The sequence below is a fragment of the Helicoverpa armigera genome, chromosome 9 (assembly GCF_030705265.1).
Source record: "Helicoverpa armigera isolate CAAS_96S chromosome 9, ASM3070526v1, whole genome shotgun sequence".
In the NCBI taxonomy this organism is placed as follows: Eukaryota; Metazoa; Arthropoda; class Insecta; order Lepidoptera; family Noctuidae; genus Helicoverpa; species Helicoverpa armigera.
In genome coordinates, this window is record NC_087128.1 from 5,687,344 (window position 1) to 5,710,858 (window position 23,515).

General features: G+C 36.6%; 1 protein-coding gene and 3 long non-coding RNA genes across 5 annotated transcripts; 2 read left to right on the plus strand and 2 right to left on the minus strand.

Moving 5' to 3' along the window:
- Positions 1–1,830: 1,830 nt before the first annotated feature.
- Positions 1,831–23,493, plus strand: LOC110375674 (sterol O-acyltransferase 2). 2 transcript variants are annotated; one of them, XM_064036081.1, is made up of 11 exons: positions 1,831–2,186; positions 4,420–4,668; positions 5,519–5,670; positions 10,882–11,018; positions 13,918–14,060; positions 18,097–18,226; positions 19,809–19,955; positions 20,913–21,050; positions 22,231–22,408; positions 23,031–23,198; positions 23,419–23,493. In XM_064036081.1, exons 2-10 carry the CDS (start codon positions 4,424–4,426, stop codon positions 23,189–23,191), a joined length of 1,431 nt encoding a protein of 476 aa, XP_063892151.1. In that variant the 5' UTR covers positions 1,831–2,186; positions 4,420–4,423; the 3' UTR covers positions 23,192–23,198; positions 23,419–23,493. The 2 variants fall into 2 exon arrangements, with proteins under 2 accessions (XP_063892151.1, XP_063892150.1); XM_064036080.1 differs by having other exon boundaries at positions 1,831–2,134.
- Positions 7,458–8,270, minus strand: LOC135117270 (uncharacterized). The gene is made up of 2 exons (XR_010276758.1): positions 8,085–8,270; positions 7,458–7,829 (listed from the first exon to the last, which is right to left on the minus strand). It is a non-coding gene; the product is annotated as an uncharacterized LOC135117270 (long non-coding RNA).
- Positions 14,515–15,846, plus strand: LOC135117268 (uncharacterized). Its single transcript, XR_010276756.1, has 3 exons — positions 14,515–14,669; positions 14,941–15,102; positions 15,743–15,846. It is a non-coding gene; the product is annotated as an uncharacterized LOC135117268 (long non-coding RNA).
- On the minus strand, positions 15,305–17,332 carry LOC135117269 (uncharacterized). The gene is made up of 3 exons (XR_010276757.1): positions 16,615–17,332; positions 16,313–16,405; positions 15,305–15,556 (listed from the first exon to the last, which is right to left on the minus strand). It is a non-coding gene; the product is annotated as an uncharacterized LOC135117269 (long non-coding RNA).
- Positions 23,494–23,515: the final 22 nt, after the last annotated feature.

The following is a 23,515-nucleotide window of genomic DNA, read 5'->3' on the forward strand; positions in this document are numbered from 1 at the left end:
AATAGAACTTTATTTTAATGGACTATATTTTTGACAATAAATTACAGTCTTTTATTCCCTTAGATCTTTTTAAGGTTTTTACAAGACCAGCAATTGGTTGCTACAAAGTTGCGAAGCTTAATCAAGCTGTAAACCATCTTCTTGGTATTCCTCCAATACTTTGCACATAAATTGAATTCAAAACTTTTTCTTTTCTAAAAGAAACTCTTTTAAGACTTGGCATAGTTGGAATATATCCAATCTCACAAAAGCTGAGGCAATTTCTTGGTAACGCTGTGAGTAAATCTTCGTGTATGCACATAATACATTCGAAGCGTGTGTAGTTTTACAACGTGTGTAGTGGAAGAGAGATATATGACGTCAGTGCAACGTGCCTCATGTACGTACATTACCGACGCAACATCGATATGGGTCAAACTCAAGCGGATTTTGAACTTATTTCAAATCAATTCCTGCATGCTAAAAAGTTTTTAACCCTCTAGCCTTACAGAAGCCTCGAAAGAGCTGACCTAGTTCCGGTTTTTAATATTTATGATTTTAAAAGTCCAAATCGTTAAACAGACCGTGGCAGTGATTTTGACCTAAATACGTTTGTTTCAAGCGCGCTCCGAGATGAATGGGGACCCTATTAAGTCATTTTGTAGTGCACATGTGCACCTAAGTAAACATAAGTGGGGCTCCTTGAGAAAATTGGCTGCCTATTAATTGGCTAGCTGTGCACCACACGACGGAATGTTCAAGGGGTTCCACGCCTGTGTGAGCATGTTATGAAAGCTTAGAATAACCACCGATTTATAAATAAAGGTCTATTTATAAAATTCGCACTGTTATTTATAAATGACACTGACCAAATCCGTTATTTTTGGAGCTGCCACCAATATCAGTTTACTTTATTTCCACTTTGTGACGGATATTTTTATTTTGGATCCCAATTAAAATTAGCAGCTTATTGTAGAATAAAGTATTTTTAACCAAACTTAGATTATATTTTATATAATAATGCCTGAAAAATAAAGCTTTGCTCAGCGGCGTGTTCATAACGTACAAAGAACTAAATTAATTTTAGCTGGGTGTAGAATGCTTTTTTTTGCTAAAGTAAATTAATTCTGCTAATTCGCAAAATTAATTTTGGTTTTCATTTTAAAATTGCTTACTTATTATGGAACAAGACAAAAGCGGAACAGCCTCCTAATTCCACAGTCGCACTTCCGGTTTCAAATTAATAATTTACTGGAGTCTTTTTATTTCTGGAACTCTTAATTGAAAGCCGAGATTCTTTTTGCGTTTCCATTTTTGTACCTTATTATATTTGGGTTCCAAGTTTTACAAATGGCTGATGATTAATTAAGTACCTCGTTACCTCTTTGTGGCTTCAAATAAACGAAACGTGAAGTACGACTTCAACGAACAATAAAAATTACAATTTACGTACATAAGTACCGAATTTCAAATTGTAGATGGGCAAAATTATTTAGTCGACATGAAATGAATTCTTTGAAGTATTTTGGGTTAAGATTTTTTATAGCATCGAAAATCGCAGGTATTAAATAATGTTTTGCATCGTCCAGGCCAGGGAAAATGTACCTACGTAAAATATTTTGTACATAAATATAAGTATACCTAATCGATTGGAAGATTGTTACTTTTCGTGAGTTCAATAGTATCTACGTTGGAGGTTAGTCCACGGTTCGGTCCACGATAGCTACTATGTTTGTTATCAATGAATTGTTTTTATTTCAACAATTTGATTGTAACGATGATAATTTATTTATCTTGTCACAACTTTCTTGATATCTCCAATTTGTCGGAGCTACGACGCTGAAAGATAAAATATAAATAATTAACACATGTCCAGTAGCAAACAAGCTAATGAGATCGATAGGCGTGCGCGCATATCAATACAAACACTTTAAGTATAGTAAATAAGAGTTTAGTATTTTCTAGTCTTCGGTACATCCTAATCACAGTATTATATAATTTGTGACAGTGATCGTTTGGACAAAGAACTAATGTCGTCAGCATATTAGTTGATAATAATCCTCAAATCTAATCTGCCTAACAGTAATTGATCGATGTCTAACTCAGTGTCGACGTTGGAGTGGTACTGCTGTAGCTGATGCAAAAGAAGTCACTCGTGAGTTGAATAATGCAATATTATTGAGGTGAAACATTATCCAGTGTGAAAGGTTAGTTCGATAGCCAACAATGTAACGCTTGAGCAAAAATAGTCTCACCAATAAATAAAGTGTGAAAGTCAGTTAATGAATTGAGATATTTTTTTTGTGTGGTGTCCAATATTTATATGGTAAATATTAGTTAGTGCTGTGAGAATGCGAGTTTAAAATTATTGCAACATGCGGTCTTGGGTACCCATTGTGAGCCAAAGTTTTGTTTTTATAAATTGCCTCAGAATCTCATCAATATTAAAGACAATTTCGTTTTAGCCATGTTTGAGCAACGGCATAATGAGAAACTGGTGATTTTTATTTTATTAATAAGTTTAGGAAAGTTTTTCTACTACTATCCTTGAATTAGATTATTTTTTGTCAGTCATTGTTGAAGCGATAAAGCTGTAACTAAGTTGTTTGTTATCTCATAGACACGAATAGGTGACATATGGTGACACACTGGCTAAAATCCGTGACATGGATGGGTCAGTGAAGGGAATTGTAGAGGTGTATTTTAAGTGTTATCGTAATTTTGAATGAATCTTTCTTAGGCAACATGACTGTATTAAAAATCAAAATTTTTTTTTTGTTTTATTGCTTAATCAAAATACTTTGAACATAAATACTTTGTACATAATATAATTAAATTGGGTACTGTACATATGATTATACATATTATTTTAACTAAGTAAGTTACCTACAACATTAATGAAAGTTTAGGTAAATCCCCAGCATGATCCACGAGATTTCCCGGAATCCAAAGCCTAGAGAAAATAGACACATGTTTATGATAAGGTTAAAATCTATAGTTAGGTAGGTATCTATGCGGATGCGATTAGGCTGGCACATGCTCTGCGCCAATAATACACTATAATTGAATCAAAAATAAACAGTTTGACACCTATGTAGGTGTCTATGCCTGTTGATTTAACTGTTGTGCAAATTTGCAACTGGCCTTTGATCCACACCTCTGTTTGTTGGCCTAATTACGTCTAACAGACACAAGCAATAATCATAGCCGTCAACAATATATTAATATTGTATCGTGTTAATATTTGGTTTGCGTCGGATTCCGACATGGAAGAAAAACAGTTTCAGCAGCTGCTTATGATTTCGCGCTGAATTCTGTAACAAAAACATGCCTAGGAAAATAGAGAGCTGCCGGGCTGCGCTACAGTATAATGCTACATGCCTCTTTCAATTTCAGCTTTCCTATTTTCTGTTGGATTTTTACTTTAGTAACAAAACAATATTACGACGCGTTTTTTCATTCAAATATCTTTTTATGTAGTCATTTAGAAAATACTTTAACCTGCTATGATACCTTATTTCTAATATTAAAATACATAATAAAAAATAATATTTGCTTATAAAAAAATATTGTGTCATAAACAACTCTGGATAGAGAAAGTTAACATTTGTTTTTATTACATATGAAGTCGACATTAGAGCTGGGACATGCAACAATCATTTAGAGGGCATAGTGTCAATACCGTATAAGTACGTTTTAGGTACATGAGCTCTGCTCACGATAGGGCGAAGGCAGGATTGTCTGTGACAGATAGTATAAACGCAGAGAAATAAAGGTTCATTGGCTAGTCTTAGTTTTATTTCTTAGTGCGACTGGTCATTAGTTTTGCTAAATGAGCCCAGAGTGTTAGTCTATGTACCTATATCTTTAATGTCTCTCTAACACGATTCGAAATTTGAATTTACAAAAAAATGCTGATCTATCTTGGCCACAATCGAAATTCGAATTATGTTATAGAATGGAGGTACCTATCCATTTCTAATCGTATTTGCTCATTTAACGAGAACCTTTGATTCATGGGTTCGACTCGATGGGATATAGGTAAATCAAAATCTATTAACGCCTCAACTATCACTCCCAGTTTTTTTTGTACCTACATTTGCTTATCGTAACAAAGGGGTGTTATCGACTTCAAAGGGATTGCTCAAGTTAGACACAACAACACATGGTAAGTGCGTTTGCACCAGAGTTGTACTCACCGTATCTTATCAGCGACGGTCGTTAACGTCGATAGATGAACATAGAATTCGTAATAGACGGCTTAATGAGCTGTTGTCAGAAATTATTTTTATTTTATTATCATAATCACCGAGTTTGACAAACGCTTTATTTATGGTAATAAGGTCTTTATTTAAGCTCATTATTGTCTTACTGACTTGATAAACCTCTTATCAAGTCTATCATCAACAATAATTAATTGAGCTTTGTTTACTTTTGCAGATATATGGGCAAAATGAAGGAAAACGGCGTTCGGAATCGCCAAAAGAATGGGAAGCAGAATGGAAAGCAGAATGGAGTATCAAAACATGAAGATGAGAAGAAAGATGAAGAGTTCTCCATTCGCCAGTCACCCCTGACAGAGCTCATAGATTCGTCATTACATATAAGAGCCATATACCACATATTCGTCGTCATACTCATAATGCTGCTATGCGATACAGTTATTTACGATCTCGTCGAAAGAGGAAAGCAAGTAAACATTATCTATACTTACCTATAATATTTATGAATTTTCAAAGTTTCTTTGTAGTTTTAGATTAAGCTAGGCTCCTTGTATGTTTAGAGTATTTGTTATTTGCAATAGTTAGGTAGGTACTACTAAATACCCATTATCTGCAAGTACTTAAAGAAACTTGTATTTATAATCTCAGATAAATCAGTCGATTTATAACTTAATAATAAATTATAACTAATATTTTTATGATTAATTACCTATAATGTTATCACGGAACAAAAATAATAAATTACAAGACTACATTTTCAGCAGACCGAAATGCTATGAAACGACACAAAGCTGTATTGAATATTTTGTCGATACGGAACTTATTTAACAAGTCCCATTAGGGAAATAGGAACAAAAACTTTCTTTGTATTTTCAACTCCATACCATAGTTTTACATACCCATGTTAATTTCCGTAGCGTCCCATATATTATGTTTCGGGAGTTGTGAAAACATTTTCATGCAGTGAATGTGTTGTCACGCGATTTCAAGCACTCCTTATAATTAACTCTCTAGGGACGTTCCCAGATGCCAGATCTACAGTATTTTATCTCCGGGTCTGGCAGAGACTAAATACTGCAATTTTCAGTCGCGTTGCTTTAATTATGCAAAATATTTTATGCCACGAAAAAATGTTACACAAATAGCGTCTGTCGCAGTTTTAGCAACGTCGACGCCAAATAACGTAATTTTTTATGGCGTTTACATGCAAAACTTTTTTGTTCCTCGTAATAATGTTAACTTATATTTTAATGGAGCCGGTGTTTTCTACGTAAGTCCCGTTAAAATTTGCTTATTTAATTTGTGGTATTTTTCAGGATTAACATAGGGCTGTCCGTTATTGCAGCGGGATTTGGTGACATTAGACGTGGCTTGAAGTTATGGGTGTATGACCTCTGTGTTGTGATGGCATTCTACCCCTTAATTATGGTTTACGCAGCTATAGCAAAATACACAAGAAAATATACAGGTAAGAGTACCTAGATATTGTTTCAAATATTTCGAAGATTATACCCAACATGATTATTGCAATTTTCGGGTACCTAAGTAGGTATACCTAACGGCTGCAAGCTGCAGCTGTTTATCAATACAGAAAATATATAATTAATTATACCTAATTTATTTAACATTCACAGCAGATATGATAGTAAATAATTTTCAAGTTCATTTGAACAGTAGTAGGGCACAATATTTACATAACTGATACACAATCAGTTTCCGTTAAACTTCATCAAACATAGCGTGCGTCATTTGATTTCCAAATAATAAAATTACCTACACTCAATAAAACTATCTATCACATATTCATAGTTTTATCATCAATGAGTAGATACTAATGTGTATTCATAGTTTAAGTAAATACGTGTTTCAGCTTTTATTATATCATCGTTTGCTTCATCTATTTTTGAATAGAGAAACCCCTACTCCTTGGGCGTGAAACCTTATTTGAGTCGTAATTTTCTCTCCCCAGCCGGATGTCTTTATGACGAAATTAACTTACATTACGGTGTAAGGTATAGCTACTTTGTATAATTTAAATGTCTGGCTGGTAGTAGCAAGTGGCCAGTGTCGTCGGTGGCAAGATTCTTTTGTTGGAAGTGGCGGCCGGGCGGCCTGCGCTCTCAGCGAGCCCTCCAATTAGTCACTTGGTTGGCCATAACCGTGCACCCGGAACGACTAGTTTTTATACTGTTGTGCACTTTTCACACTGTCCCATTTTCTTTTATTTATTTCTGAATGGCCGTAAAGTATCATTTCAGAGCAATATCAGTCCGCATTGTAGATTTTTTAATAGAACTGGCGTGGACCCTTAGCAACTTTGGTGCATTGAGATCGTAAAATGTAAAATAGAATAACTGAGTAGATAAGATATAGATTGAACAGAATATTATTGGAATGACACATTTTACCTACTGCCACCTTAATGTTTGTTGGTAGGGGAGAGCGGGGCTGAAAGTGCCGATTTTGACAAATCCTTTTAAGATTCGGATAAAACAAGTACTATGTCTGAAAGTAGTGGTTCATCCTAAGCCAAATTTAATCTATTTTACGAATTTAACTTCAGATTTTGCACATTTTTAATAGTTTTTATGAAAATGCGATTTTTTTATACAGAGGCGGCAAGGCACTACTAACCCCAATCTGGGGCAAGTTGTGCCGTAGCTGAGGTCGGTTGTGCCGTTGATAATGCTGGGAGTTTTATATGAATGAAAATTAATTAGGAAATTAAAACACATCAGTTTTATAATAATATATTTATTCGTTATATTTTTTAATATAAATCAACAGTTTTTAAAGTTTAATTGTATAATACTAAGTATTATAATAAAAAAAAAAAACAAGGAAGCTTCTTATGTAATTATTCAAACATAAAAACGTATTTTTAATCAATAGTTTGTACTTATGTTTATGCGAATGAGATCAATTATTAATATGTTCCAAAATTATTAACTTTTTAATCAGTCTCGAGTCTTTTTAAGAAATAAAAAATATACCAAAACTAGTTACTCTCCAGGTGATTGATCAGAATAACAATTAGGACATACAAATGCTTGGTTTTCTTCATCTTCAATACATTGCAAATGGGCCCAATTCTTACATTCTCTGCATTCAATCCATTGTTCTCCAGGGGCAGAGTTAGAATAGGCATCATAACAAATGATACAGAACCATTCTTGTTCGTCATCAGAACTGTCGTCATCTTGCAATACTCTTCTCTAAGTGGGGTTTTTAGTCGGCTTTTTTGTTTGTTTACCCTTTCCCTTGCATTTTCCCGTCCCTTTTCCCTTAACCTTCTTTTTAGTTTCGCTTTCTTTTTTCTTCTTTTTACTAGCCTGTTCTTCTGCTAAAGCATTTTTCTCTGGAGTGTCCGTAAGAACAGCTGTCTTTCTTTTACGTGCTTTAGTATGTCCAATTAGTCGGGTAGTATTAGCTCTGGTGAGAAAACTGCTGCATTTTTATCTCCTGTGTTATTATCAACTGATTGAGGAGGCTGGAAACTGCAGCAAGGGATAGGTTCCGGAGAGCACTGACGTGTCTCTTGCTCTTGATTACCTGATGGTGCTCTGAAGTATCATGCCCAAAAGTATTTTCTTTCTTTCATAATTGCTCGCGTAAATATAAACAATACTGAAACAATATAGGTTGGTTAGGGGTTGGTTGTGCCGCGGCACAAGCAGCCCCACGTGAACGGCACATTTTACCCCGTTTATGATAGTGTGATATTTTGTCTCACATATAAAAATCACTGTACACAAAGCATTAAAATTACACTGCATAACAAACTAGGATAAATAACAAACATTTTGCAAAAACTCACATATTAAAAGCACGAAAAATGCTAGCTTGAGACCAAAAAGTATTGAAACGAAAATATTTACTTACGTGGCGCTGGAGGACCCTCACATGCAGTACGACTCGGTCCGCGTCGCTGACGCAACTAAAATGGCAGCCGCGTGTGCGCGACTGTTAGGCCTTACGCGACACAATACGATCGTATATCTATCTCTTTCTGTTTTTGAGATATTCGCGTCGGCACAATTTACCCCCGGCACTTTCAGCCCCGCTCTCCCCTACCTATTAATATCTGTCTAGATTACATTGCGATAACACAATAAGCTAATTCAATTATACCGAATGCCTAAACCCAACAAAACAAAAGCTATCATGAAATTAATATCTTTTGCGACAAATATTCATTAGGCAAAATATTAATTGATAAAGTAGGTACCTACATAATTAGATCGTAAAGGTCTATCAGAATATTTTATTTAATTAAATAAAAAGATAAATCGATGTAGCTCATCACTCAGCCAGCAAGTTGCATTAGGTATACAATTGGGTCGTTCGTTGATCAGCTCACCTATCAAAATATTGTCTTAGAATTTGGACACAAAGAACACCGTGACCAGGTGGCGTAAAACCAATATTTCACTGTCAAGTCAGCATTTTAAAGAAAAGTAACATTGAAATCTTTTATTCCGAATCCAAAAGTATATATAAGTTAGCAGTACGATTGTGTACGTTCAAGGACTATATTATCAAAGAACCCTCATTTCAATAATAGCAAGCATCTCGATAATATCTTCCCAAAGGTCCCGAGGAAGGTACCCAAGATACAGATATTAAAAACGGTGAAGACATTCAATTTGAAATGCTGTCCGCTCTGAATGGGGTCTTGCTCTCATTATATCGCATTTAAATACCAACACCTGGTTTGTGTGGCATGCCTTTATAAATATGGTTAGTAATTTTATTGTGTATAATGACGCCTGTTAAACAGCCTAATTTAGAGCATATAGGTACTTTTTATTAGGTATTATTGTAGATACTCGCTTCTTCCTTCTCTACATGCAAACTGTTCCCTATACAGTGGGACAAATAAATAAAAACGAAGATGAAGTAATTCCTTGGTTAGTATAAAATAGTAGGTATGTGTATTTTACATAGACGTGTTGTTATTTATGTGATACATGGTCTGAAACAAACCCTGTCGTTCGATGTAAATCGGGTCTTAACGTCACAATTTATCCAGTGAACACATAGCTTAACTCCGTGTGCCTTCCAATTTGCCGCATCATAGACCTCTATACAGCATGATATATCTCGATATATCTAGCTGTGACCAACTCTCGTGGTATCGACCGACCCTCAATGAGACCTTGTCACGAATAAACTTCCATTGTTCAAAAATGTGTATTAAATAACGACGGAGCCCAAATAATGCTACGAAATATTGACTCTAAGAGAAAGTTTAATAATATTTCACAAACTTTTAATTAGGTACGAGGGGAGGTCAATAAGTTCGCGGAATGAGAGCGAAGGAGGTTGAAATTAAACACCAAATTATTTTTCCTTTTCAATATATTCTCTTTTAACCCTAATACATTTTTCGAATCTCTCAAATAGCTTGTTTATAGCATCGAAAAAAAATGATTTGTCTTTGGCGTCAAAATAGGCCGAAATCGCCGACTTGACTTCTTCATCGTCGTCAAATTTCTTTCCACGCAGCTCTTTCTTCATTTTTGGAAATAAATAATAGTCACTGGGGGCCAAGTCTAGACTGTATGGTGGGTGGTTTAATTGTTCAAAGCAGCATCGGTGAATGGCAGCCGTCGCAACATGGCACGTGTGGACGGGTGCATTGTCGTGCAAAAGGAGCACACCTTTTGACAGTTTTCCTCTTCTTTTTTCCTTAATGGCTTCTTTCAATCTTTCCAGTAAAGAACCGTAGTACTGTCCCGTAATAGTCCCGATACAAGTTATTCTACTTTTTCGACGATTTCTGGTGTGTTGGCCTCAATTGGCCGTCCGGAGGGGCGGTCGTCTTCAATGGACTCCCTTGTTTGTTTGAAAAGACCATGCCACTTGTAAACCATGGTTTTACCAGGAGCAGAGTCCGCGTAAACTGCTAACAGCTCTTGAAAAATCGTCTGAGCGGATTTTCCTTGCTTGGTAAGGAATTTAATAACGGCAAACGGTGTTCAATTTTCTCCATACTGGCTGACTTCTTCCCGATTTAGTCGTTTGCAGGTCGATAACTCAAAAGTTAATGACCCGATTAGGTTCAAACTTGGTATATATACTCTTAATGAGGTGCTTATCTAGTGCCTACCTGGACGGGTAAATTTATCCCCGCCAACCCCTCCATTCCGCGAACTTATTGACCTCCCCTCGTACCTTGTCCTTTGTTGGTTTTCAACCGGTGAGAAAACAATTTTAAAATCGTTTCTCATTTTAACTTTTTTATCGGGTTTTCATCTGGGTTTAATTACGCGAAAAATTTTGATCGTTAGGGTATTGGAAATATTTGTTTACACACATTCGATTTTCGTAATATTTATTTATCCTTTCGGGAGCCATAAATAATCGTCGTTGAAACTCAATCAGAGATAAGCTTTACCTACTCTATTTGACTGGCACTTCTAAACCCTTCTTCTGTAGGTAGAACCATACAAATAGAAACGAATGGAATTGAATTGGGACCTGCAGCGTTTTTTGTATTATTATTGAATCTCTCTAGTAGAATTTCGATAAACCTGCAAATATTTTTTTTCAGAATCATTAATTGTAATGATCTTTTATGGTTTTTCATAATAATGTTTCTGAATAAGTCCTTTACTCCTGGTATCCCGCATCTCATTGCATTATAAACTTCATAATCAAACGGTTTATTTTCCAGTGCTGCGTCCTGCAGTGGTGCTGCTGGGTGTAGCTGGGGTCATAGCCGTGGAGGTAGCCATAGCTGCAGTACCAGTAGTGGAACTCGCCAGGAAACATCTGGAACTCGGCTCTTCAGTAGCCGTCACCTGTGAAATGGTAAACAATTATTGCAAAATATTAAGTAACGACGACGTCGCCTAATTTGATTTAGGCAACGCAGATTTCTGACTTGAATGATGATAAATTGTATCGCGTGGGCATTTCAATAAAAATATTGAAACCTAAGTGAATTGAAAAACAGACAACAGACAGTAGCTCTAATTTAAAGGAGATAAACAGCCATCCTACAGACTGAAACATTTCTCACACAAACTCAAATCAAATTACTTACGTTAGAACCACAATTTGACAGCTCACAAGCCAAGCATAGTTGACAAATACACGAACAACTATAATATGTACCACTTGGCAACTGTTTTGACACAGTTAGCAAAACTAGGGCGTTATTCAATGAACGTTCCATTAACTATATTTGAAACATAAACTAAAACGTTTAGATAAATGCCATTTCCGTTTGAAGCAGCCCTGAATCGAGCGCGCGCTGTTAGACGCGACTAAAAGATGAATAGGTTTGCCCAAAGGATAAGGACGGACGACCCAGCCTTTTACTTTTAATGGCACAGTATGATCGCCAAACCGTCTGATGATTGCAATATCCCTTAGGGTCGAATCGTTTGAAGCGATCTTTGGAAAGGACCTTTTTCATGAAAATATATTTTAAATGGAACTCCTTTCGGGACACGAAAGAGTTAAAGTCTTTAATAATGACATTTTGCGTTTATGATCTTTTTCTTTTTAAGACTTTAATTTAAAAAATCGATCGTCTATGATGGTAAGGCGGTAAGAAAGAGATATGATTATCATCTGCCATTTGTTTTTGTCTCGGACCTCATTTTTAGTCTTTCAACTATCTCAACGAGAATTAGAAAAATAATCTGCATAATAGACACTTACCTAAATAAATAATCGAGGATTGTTTTTTACCGCATGAAACAAACATAACATTAAATAGTCAAGAGAGAAATCTGCATAAAATGGTTCTCTCTAATCTTGAATAAATATGCAGCTACTGGTCAATTCGCACCGATCGAGGATAGATAGATATACTTAGAGAAGATAGCGTTCCTGAACTTTGACATGGTATTCAAATTAGAAGGGACGTCAGCCTGGTCGCAATAATTAACTGTTCGTTTGTGATATCGCAACGGGTGGCAGTTTGTTGCTCGCTTGTGATTTATCTACATTACAAAAGGAAACTTCCAGGCGGACGACAAACAAAGCGAACTCGGTAATATACAAACACCAACTTTCCCTCATACTATACACACGTACCTACTTGTATTATATTATACGTATGTATGTGTGCCGTAAATCCTTATTGGAGTAATTTGCAACAATAACTCGCTCGCTAACTTTTATTAGTTACTGTACGGACTTTGAGTACGTGTTGTAATTGTTTGAACAGGTACTCTTATGTGGGTAGTTAGCACTGCAATCTGTTGAAAGCCAACTTTACAAAAGGTACCTACGTTATTTGTCCATTTTGCTACAGAGGCAAAATACATGCCGTCAAAAATAAGTTGTAACATTATAAAGACCGATGTTAGTTGAGGGGTACAACGGCGTGGAAAGTGAAACGTCGTTTCATAAATCACCTGAGTTGGACCCTCGTCAGGCTGCGTGGCCAGCGCCAGTAAATAACAGGATCGCCTTATGCCGCTGACGAGGCATTACTTAGCCCTGCGTAGCCCCCGTAGCCCCGTAGCCCTCGTAGCCAGCAGCCCGTAGCCCGTAGCCACCCTGAGTCCCACTCGGGGCGCCAGCGTTCCTGACACCCCGTTTTGTTAAGTAAAATACAAACATGATTATTATAACAGTATCCAAATACATGTCCCTTTAATTATAATTTATTGTTGGACGCCTCTCGTATTTAATATTTTGTGTAAGGTTTTTGCGCTAGTCTGCTATAATAGCTCGTTATTTTATACATTCCATTAAAAATATTTGCATTGGTCTGCCTACTTAGTATATTAAGAAAAGTTCAAAAACACCAATTTACATATATGAAAACTTTGGGGCTTCATCTACAAGGGTGAGCATTAGCATAGGAAGTTAAAAATATATTTAAATATACGCAGATTAGCATATTAAAAATGTATGCTAGGTATTTTGATAACTACCAGAACCCTGAAAATTAGATTGAAGAATACTCTATTAATTGTACGTGTACCCATATAGCAAGTTGTACCGTATTCAAAAGGAAGTTTCTTAGCTTGTTAGCATTGTTTCACTTCCAAATTTCGCCGCTGATGTGACTGAAATACAGCGCAAAATATTACGCCAATTATTTAATATCAACAAAAGTGAACAGACTCAACTTTTGATTAATTACTTGGAAAACACCTTGCGATATGGCTTCAGCAAAAGAATTTAATTAAGTTCGTAATTTACAGGCGGACTAATATTAAGTATTATCGTACCTGTTGTAATAATTTATAAGTCCAAGTCACGATATTCACGGTTTCTGTAAGTATTACTGAAAGGTATTTTACAGTAATTGTTAGTGTACACAACGGCCGATGCTGGCTACTCGGCAAACAGTATTAATGGACTACCAAGAATTATTTAATGGTCCACTTGTAAACTGAAGTGTTTGACGTTAAACAGTACCTATCTTTATCGGATCTGGAGATTTCCGTGGAATTGGCATAGGATCGGTATTGTGAGCTTTAGTTAAGTGATTCCCATTACAGTAAGAAGCTTTAATTAAAAGATTTAAAGGGGGGGAAACCAATTCATATAATTTAGGTAATTCAATCATCTATTTATTGTATTCATTACTCTTATGAAACTTATCGATTTTTTATCTATAAATACCTATGTATAACTTTCATCTCTTAAATACAAAAACCTAAGGCCTATTAAATAACGATTTCTTTGTAGATTGGACTAAATTATCAAAGTTGAAGATGCTCTGACAACCTATCTGTTTCAGTTCCGTTTCCTAATGAAAATCGTGGCGGTCTCAGCTGCCTGCGGGCCACGCTGCCTCAACGGGCACCTACCACTCCCGACCTTCAAACACTACGTATACTTCATGTTCTCCCCAACACTGCTCTACAGAGATCAATATCCCAGGTAAATTAACTGCACGTTACTTGCAGAAATGCTCCACATCTCCGTAATATCCTGAGTTAGACAGCCTCGGCGTATTTGCTTGAATTAAATTATGGCACGAGTAACTTACAGCCGGCTGAGATTGGGCTGTTAGGCTGCGTCGAGACAATCTGATTAGGCTTTGATTAATTCATCACATATGCACGTGGATGATTCAATTTTTTATACCTGCCACCTCAGCATGGCGATTCTATCTCTATTCTTCCAAGAAACGACAAAGCTCTTTCTTTCCCACTCGACATGTCTTCTACCCGAGCATGGCGCGAGCTGTAGACTCGCGTTTCTATCAAGATAAAGACTTTCCATAGCAACGGATAAGTAGCTAGTGATGGGTCGTTCTGCGATGAATTTACGTTTAGTTAGCCAAAAAAAATGTGTCAATGCACTATTTTTCACGTATGAACCTATACATAAACTCACGTAACTCAAAGTAACAACAAAACGTATTCATCGAACTTATTTTTTATCTGTGGAACTAAAATGGTTCATGTTTGTTTGTTTACAAAAAACGATTATTGTTGTTGATTTTACGTTTAAATATTGGTGATTACTGCGTGCGGCAAGGAAAAAGTAAGTAGATTTTGTGATTAAATAAATAAAGTACTGATTATTCCAATAGTTGTGTGTAATTAATCCAAACGAACATAATAATTATCCATACATACGATGAAAAGGACAAAGGAAAATAACATAATAATCTAAATAAATGGTGATTGGTGGCATTGTCTAATGAAAACTTTGCCATGCACAGTTCAATGCGTTCCTCACTGTTATCTTGCTTCCCTATATTATTGTCCGAAGTGTTTTTACTTTCGTCGTTACAAAACCTGTTTATTTACAGCGTACGAAGTCCCATCCAATAAACAGAGAAGATAGTATCCCGATCCATTGGGAAAAGAAGGCCACGATAAAGAAGAATAGGTCCGTATTCAAAAGCTGCTGAAAAAATATGGAAAAGAACGAGTTCTTGGCATACAATGCTGACACGAGAAACATTCTATTAGTAAGTGTCTTTAAATAATATTCATTTACTAGTAATAGTTCTCCAGACTTGTTGGTTTCATTCTAGCAAAACTCTCATGCTTTGTTTTCAAAGTATAATTATGGCAATAATAATTATAGTACCTATTTGTTGCTTTTGTGATATAAGCAACAACTCTTAAAATAAAAAATAAAATGAGACAATCATTTACACAGAGGTAAAGGTTTATTTACATAAAATTAAGGCTACAGATAAAGTCATTTATTCAAAATAGGCTGAAAATCAGCAGCAGAAGCGGTGGAACAAACTCCCCAGCAACTCAATTCTGTCTGTATGGTTTGAATAACTGTTGATATACAAAGATATTCATAATAGTTGCTCTTCTGTGAGTTGCAGCTTGTAGTAAGCTACCGCTAAGGTCATTAGTGTGTCTCTCTCTCTGCCTTTCTTCGGGAAGAGTTGTAGCATAGGCACCCTGCAAAAAGAAATAACTGTTTGGTAAAGAGTTTTTACAAGAATTATTTCACAGTATAATAAAAGAATAACATACTGATAGTGACACATTATCAGCATTCTTATTGATGTCATGAGCCAAGACCCTAACGCATGACTAGAATCCCCTGAAAATGAATGTTAATTTAATTTTGTGTTCTTGTTTCAGATTACAAAAAAAGGAAGCTAAATGACAACTGGGTCGTCAGTTTACAAATTATAAATTATTGAAATGATATCATTTAATAAAGAATGTGAATATTAAAATCATAATGGTTGTTTATTTAAAATGTCATTTTTTTCTTAGCAGATAAAACTGTCCAATTCTAGAGTCATATAGCCTGCGCAGTTTGTTCTTAATGAGAGAACTATTGAAAATTGATTGTTTATGAACTCTGTCAGGATAATTGGCATTTATGTTCAGTATTTTGCACTCAGTATCTACAATCTGAAATAGAGGTTATATCTAATATTAAAACTGTCCAATTCTAGAGTCATATAGCCTGTGCAGTTTGTTCTTAATGAGAGAACTATTGAAAATTGATTGTTTATGAACTCTGTCAGGATAATTGGCATTTATGTTCAGTATTTTGCACTCAGTATCTACAATCTGAAATAGAGGTTATATCTAATATTAGGTATCATCATCATCTCTCAGCCATAGGACGTCCACTGCTGAACATAGGCCTCCCCCTTTGATGTCCACAGATACCTGTTGGAATATATTAGGTATACTAACCTTGTATTCACTGCAAAAACAAATTGCTTAAAAAATTTGCTAACAGTGGTTAGTAATGTTGTTAATGACCTAAGCAGGACCCGAACAAACAACCTGCAACAATTAAGCTTTGTTAAATATTTTTCTTCTGTTTAATTATTTTCTTGCAATGAAGGGCAATACCTACATAATAGACAAAATAATCTTAGAAACAATAATAAATGAATGGTTCTTTCTATATTTAACTTATCTATAAGGACGAAAACTTTGTCATATTTTTGGTTATAAAGCACAACGAAATAAAATAGACTGTAGGTACTTACATTGATAAGAACAGGCAGACCCTGAGATATCCTAGGAGACAGATTCCTGGCATAAATACTGCACCATCTCTGCACATTTACGTTTTCAATGTCGAGAGGCTTAACACTCGCATAGCTCGTTCTTTGAGCTTTACACTGATTCTTCTCAGCATAAAAACTGACCACATGACGACGGTAGGACCCCGACATACTTTGTAAATGCTTTTTGAGATCTTAAAATTATAATAATATTCTTGTCTACTCTTGTCTAGGTCCGATGAGATGTAGAGTATTTGACATTTCATATAGAAAGTTATATCTACTCCCAAATGTCAAAAGTAGAGAAAATATAGTCGTCATGCTCGACGCGATAGACACATGTCGACGAAGAAAAGAAACATTTCTTTTCTCGATGTCAAACATCGCCATGCTCGGGTCGATAGAAATCTTTCTTCAATCTGTCATTTTGTCGATTCTCCGGTAGACAAAAGCTGTTTCTATGGCGGTCATGCTAGGCCCGCTGAAGAAGAACTTGTTGTCTATTAGTCCATACGATGCAGAACATTCAGTTAATATATTATTTACCACTTTAGAAAAAAAAACATCCCAATTGAGGACCTGCTCCGTTTTGGAAAATTGTTGGAAAAAGAGTTTCTGATAAATGACCAAAGCGACTGGTAAATGACAAATGAGTTAAACCTACGCTTTTCAGCTATCGCGAGAATGTAGAAATGTAAATTGTCAGTTAATTAGCCACGTTCGCCTTTGATTATGTGCCAGCTGTATTACATCAGTAAAGCCGTGATTCCGTGTAATGGAAGCCACAATTATCGGCACTAATATGTGGTAATGTCACATGGGTACCCTCACTATACCTGTCCGGGATTGGCATGATATGGTAATTCCGCATAGTTTCGGAGACGGCATTTGATTTGGTATTTGCGGTAAATTGCTTGACAGACGCTTTCCTGCTTTGGGGTCTACGTACGATCAATTAATCGAAGTTTGGGGTTAAATAAATACCCCGTACGTAATGGTGGTTACAAGTTATGGTATTAACAATTTCGTATATCTTTACTTATAAATATCTAATTTGTTCATACTTGAAAACAAAAACACTATGGTATTTCTCAGTAACCCCAAACTAACTAAGTATACAATGCTTTTCTCCAGTAGCGACTTTCGTTTAGCTACTTACACCGTTACAATAAGTAAGTACTCATGTACTTAAAATAATTCGAAAAGTTCGAACTATTTTCAATCGATTTCCAAAAAGGAGCATTTCTCAATTTGGATATTTGTTTTTTTTTTATTGCACCTTTTTCATGTGCAAAAGCTGGGTTTTATTGGATATACCTGAATTATTGTAACATCTGAAATGTAGGTGGGCTTTAAGCCTTCTGTGCTTCATAACACTCATTCTTTCGGTGTTCCGACACCGGCACCAACTATATCTTTTTATGCTCGTAGAAGTATTAAAATAATTTTTCTATTGCACTTCAGGACCAACAAAATCCGATGGGGCGTGGTGGCGTTCCACCTAAGCGAGGTGGCGGCCATTATATTCTACAACTGCTTTCTTTGGGAGAGGTTCATTATGCCCTACTGGTCTGATTACGGCAAGGAGCGCACGGTGAGATAATCCCTCTTTTAATTACAATTCGCGTTTAATAGGACTATACATCCTTACTAATATTATAAATCGGAAAGTGAGTTTGTTTGTTTGTTTGTTTGTTTGTTCCGCTTTCACGCCGTAACTACTGAACCGATTGCTTTGAAATTTTGCAGACGTAAAGTTAGAAGTCCGGATTAAATAATAGGGTACTTTTTATCCCGAAAAAAATAGATATTCCCGAGGGAAAACAAAAATATTGTTTGCTTGATGGATGGATTGTAGATGGCGCTGTGTGTCGTTTAAAACAAGGTAATATATTGCAAACGAATATAAACATGTAAATTTAGAAGCTAAATGATACGATAATGAATCCCCGAAAATGAGGAATTCCCGAGGGATGACGTACAATTTGTTTTATCGTCTTAACTGTTTTTTTTACATCTACTTATCCTGAAATAACTATAATTCAACGAATTACTAATTGGTATAAGTATTAGTTAAGTTATTAAGTTCTTGAGGTATGCGATAGATGGCGCTGGGTGTTTTTAAAACGTGGTAACGATGTGTTTTTAAAATACGTAAGAAGTGGAATGATATCTCGCGCTTTAACCTGTAGCTCATTGTTCAATCGCGAGCTTCCCGATAGCTCGATAGATGGCGTTGTGCTTTTCTGTATCGCGGTGTTAAGGTTCGCCGCGAATTAGTCTTAAGGTGTTTTGAAATCAGTGGGGCCCAGTAGCGCCAGGGCCAGCCGGGGCTGCGGGTTGTCCGAAAGAGGTACCGCGGCCCTGGTATATAAAAGGCCCAGGACGGAACACGACGATTTTAGTCAGTAAGAGTCTGACACTCCCTCACCGCTGCTAACCCACAGCGGGAGGGGTGAACCGAATTCCACGCGCGCGAAGCCGCGGGCGGAAAGCTAGTTAATTTATATTTTATGATTCAGCGTTAGGGCAGGCCCGCAATAATCTACCGACTTAAATAATCTCTTCCTGCGGAATCGAGCGCAAATAAATTGTTTAAAAAAACATAGATAAGGCAGGACGTCATTTAAATCTGGCTGATAATAATTAAATCTAATTTGGTTTTGTTGTTAAAAATATGACAATATCGTGAAAAGCAAATCTACAATCAGCAAAAGATTTTTGCTAACATAGACCTAAATTAAAGGGTCTCGTGTCCAACTACAGATTCTCATAGATGGAGGAACCCATAAGGTGTACAGGAAAAACATTAGTTTTCTATCATTTAAAAAAATCTCGCAGATACCTAATTACCTATCTGCCTAGGAGCTATTACTAACTTTACGAAACATAAACGTCTAAGAAATAAACAGCCCTTCATATCCTGACTTATTACCATAAATTACAATAAATACATACAAGTCCTAAGTTATTATTTAACGTAACTGGGACAGGTTGAGGCGGTTTACCTAGTGTGGATTCCAAGCGAAAAAAATCACGCAGATACCTGCCCGCCTAGGAGCTGTCGCTAGCTTTACGAAACATAAACATCTAAGAAATAAACAGCCCTTAATTAATCTCCTGACTCATAAATATCATAAATGTCCTAAGTTATAATGGTTTAAACTGTGTGACAGGTGGAGGCGGGTTACCTAGTGCGGGGAATGTTCGCGTGCGTGCTACCAGGGGTGATCTCTTTCCTGTGCGGCTTCTACTGCGTGCTGCACGCCTGGCTCAACGCCTGGTCAGAGATGCTCAAGTTTGGAGACCGCCTGTTCTATGAGGTAAGTAGGTACTTTCGTTTTACGCAGATGGGACAAATACCAAAACATTTGCAGCCTATTCATCTTAGAATATGCTTACGTTAAGGGATAAAACTTGCCTTATCTAAGTGTAACAGTTCCGTCTTGAGATTAGACCGGTTTAGTTCCACCAATCAAAAGCTAAGTTAGATCATCCGTAGACTAGGTCAGACGAATAACAACAAGAACTTCTGATTTCCTCTAACAACGCTTGACTGAGCCCTCGGGCTTTGAACTCAATCTGCGGAGAATGCAGGTCAATACGTCTGAAGCAAGAATCTAAGTGTAGCTGTTCTGCCACAAACTATTTTGAGCTCCATTACCTGCCAACTTGCACTATCTGTAGTATGTACGTACCGTGCGGAATCAGCTGAGTGCCCGCTAAAAGTACCTTCACTGTACCTTGAACAGAACGCTGGCACTCAAGCCTGACGTGTAATGTTTCTAATGTACCAAGTACGTTCCAACGTTAAGTAATAAACAGTCTACCATATATTGTGTATGCCTGTCACCATTTTCCTGTATTTACATGTTTTCCTTCGTTTAACATATCCATTAGATAAGCCGTGGGAAACAAGGTCTAATAGGAAATGAAAGGTCCTGTTGGTTTTGCAAACACGTCATCCTGTTATTTTGGGATTTGTCCTTTGACAACATTAATGGCGTGTTAACTGTTTGGTGCCAACTTATTGGTTTAATTTATGCGTGGAACTATGCGTAAGGGATAATTCCAAAGTTGAAAGGCTTTTGTAAAGATGACTATGAGAGATTCAAATCTTCTTCTTAGACCCTAGTTCATTGACAACATAAACGTAAATTTTCTTAAAATAACTGTAGGTATACTATGAATTATCATCTTCAATTTTTCAAATATAGGTACAGTTTATTTAAGAAAAACAGACAATTAAAGGAAATTAAAGCTTATTTATTTTATCGCAGGACTGGTGGACGACATCCCGGTTCTCGCTGTACTACCGTCGCTGGAACCGCGTGGTGCACTCCTGGCTTCGTGACCACATCTACCTCCCACTGGCACCGTTGACAGGCCGGCCTTTGGCTACGTTCACCGTCTTCTTTGTAAGTCTTAGTGCTATTTAAGTACCTACTTATTTTAGACGAAATGATTAGTTAGTTGAGTAGACATGGTCACAGTACCTAGGTAACCAAAATTAGTTGAAAAGTACGTGATGCTGTATGTATGTAGGTTGGTTTAGTGAGATTACTGTTTTGTTTGATTTCTTCGTGGCCGTATAAAGGGGACTGTTCGAAAGCATGTCTGCTGTTTTGCTTAGGTAGGACACCTACAAACAAAGATACGTGCAAGAACATAGACAGATGTGGGTAGGTAGGTAGCTACCTACCTATAACTGAGAAAACAGAGAGTAGCACAGTCCATTTATCAAACTAATTGTTATAAGATCATGATCCGGTGTTAGCAGATAACTCATCTCTAATTGAACGCAGACCTACATGAACCACTAATTAGATATTAACGAGGTCAACAGCCGGCCGCGTTTGTATGTAGTTACTAAGTTCTAAGACAATTGACAATAGCTATTGTTAACTACTCTGACAAATACAATACCTACATCATAGCAATAACTGACGAAGAAAACAAGCTGAAAATGAAGGAAAAAGTCAGCTTTATTAACAAAAGATTAGATGAAATGCTTTTTACTGACGGTCAAAAGAGAAAGATCCCTTGATTCACGTCGGCGTCGGACGCAAGCCGGCCGTGCATATGACAAGATAAGAGGCTCCCTGCTGAGTCTTGCTGTGACAACTGACTTTTGTGTACCAATGATGTTGAATAAACAGCTTTGATAACTACGACGCTAGCATGCCTAACATCCTTGGCCATAACACAACAGCGAACACGTAGAGTGCAGTCAGCAACAAAATTCCATTCACGCAATCAAAATTACAAAACAGATACATGAACACTAAGATTATCTTATACTAGCTTCTGCCAGCGGTTTCACCCGAATCCCGTGGGAACCTCTGCACGAACCCGAATAAAAAGTAGCCTATAGCCTTCCTCGACAAACGGGCTATTTAACACTGGAAGATTTTTTCAAATCGAGCCAGTAGTTCCTGAGATTAGCTCGTTGAAACGAACAAACAAACTCTTCGGCTTTATAATATTAGATATAGATGTAAAGAGATTAATGTACCTATTGGGGGATTCTGTAGTTTTGTGTTCAAGTATTTACATGTGTTATAATAATAATAATTACCTATTCCTTGTTACCTACAGGTATCTTCGATAGCACACGAGGTGATTCTGGCGCTTTCATTTGGTTTCTTCTACCCAGTGCTTCTGGTAGAGTTCGGAGTGCTTGGCGTCATCATGGTACCGCTGACGGCTACCAGTGGCAAGCGGTTCCCTAACGCCTTCAACTTAATCATGTGGCTTAGCTTCTTTATTGGAAACGGTAAACTTCTAAGAATAACATATAATAATAATGTCATTTCGAAGATATAGGTACCTACCACACGATTCGCCGCAACGAGGACGGATATATAAAATTAATTAAAACATCATAGTTGGGAAATAGATGACTAACGTTCTCACTATCGCCAATCCTTTTGAAGGTTATTCTAACGTCCGGTTTTGGGCCTGTTAACTCTGTTAGATTAATTAAAAACTCTAAAAAACATTTGGAAATTCCCATTTGGTAGCCGAGCTAAAAACATTCGCATTTAGTAGCGGAGTTAAATATACTTAATCTATGTATATCTACCTAAGTACTGCAATATTTCATCCTGTGAAACATGAGCACAATGTTTACAGACTCGGCTACATTCTAGCCGTCGCCGAATGCAAACACGATATGTACCAATTACGTAGGCATTTTAATGCAGGTATCTGAGATAATAAATCTGTAAGTATGTATCTGATGAAATCAGATACTTAACTATTTCAATGACTAATAAAATACATACGTAGGTACATACCTACACCACAAGAAGTTTTCCCCCCGTTTGCAATATTTACTGCTAGCAACTACCATAGAATTTCAAATTACCCATAAAATACCTTATTTTGTTTTCCAGGAATCCTGTGGAGTCTATACCCAATGGAATACTTCGCTCGGCGCAACTGTCCACCTTCAGAGAACGACAGTTTCTTCATACCAAAGTCCTGGACGTGTCCAGAAGTCATTTTAAAACCAAACTGGACATTCCAGAATCCTTTACGTATTTTGTCAAACTAAAAACGATGTTAACCTTTTGAACGCCAATGTCGGCTATAGCCGACATGAGCAAGCGTGCCCTGTGCGCCAACGACGGCTATACTCGACAAAAAACAGGTCGCAGAAAAATACAAAATAAACCTATTAAATCATTACTTTTATGTATTTATTGATTAATTATATTAATTAAGATTTTCGGGCTTGGCGTACAGGGCATAGGAATACCGATATGGCGTGGCGGTGAAAAGGTTAATAAGAATAGGTTACATTATAAGTAGTTTGAATGTTATTTTTATACTTTTTCAATAAAATACCGTATCGTATGTGGCTGTCTTTTTACAACCC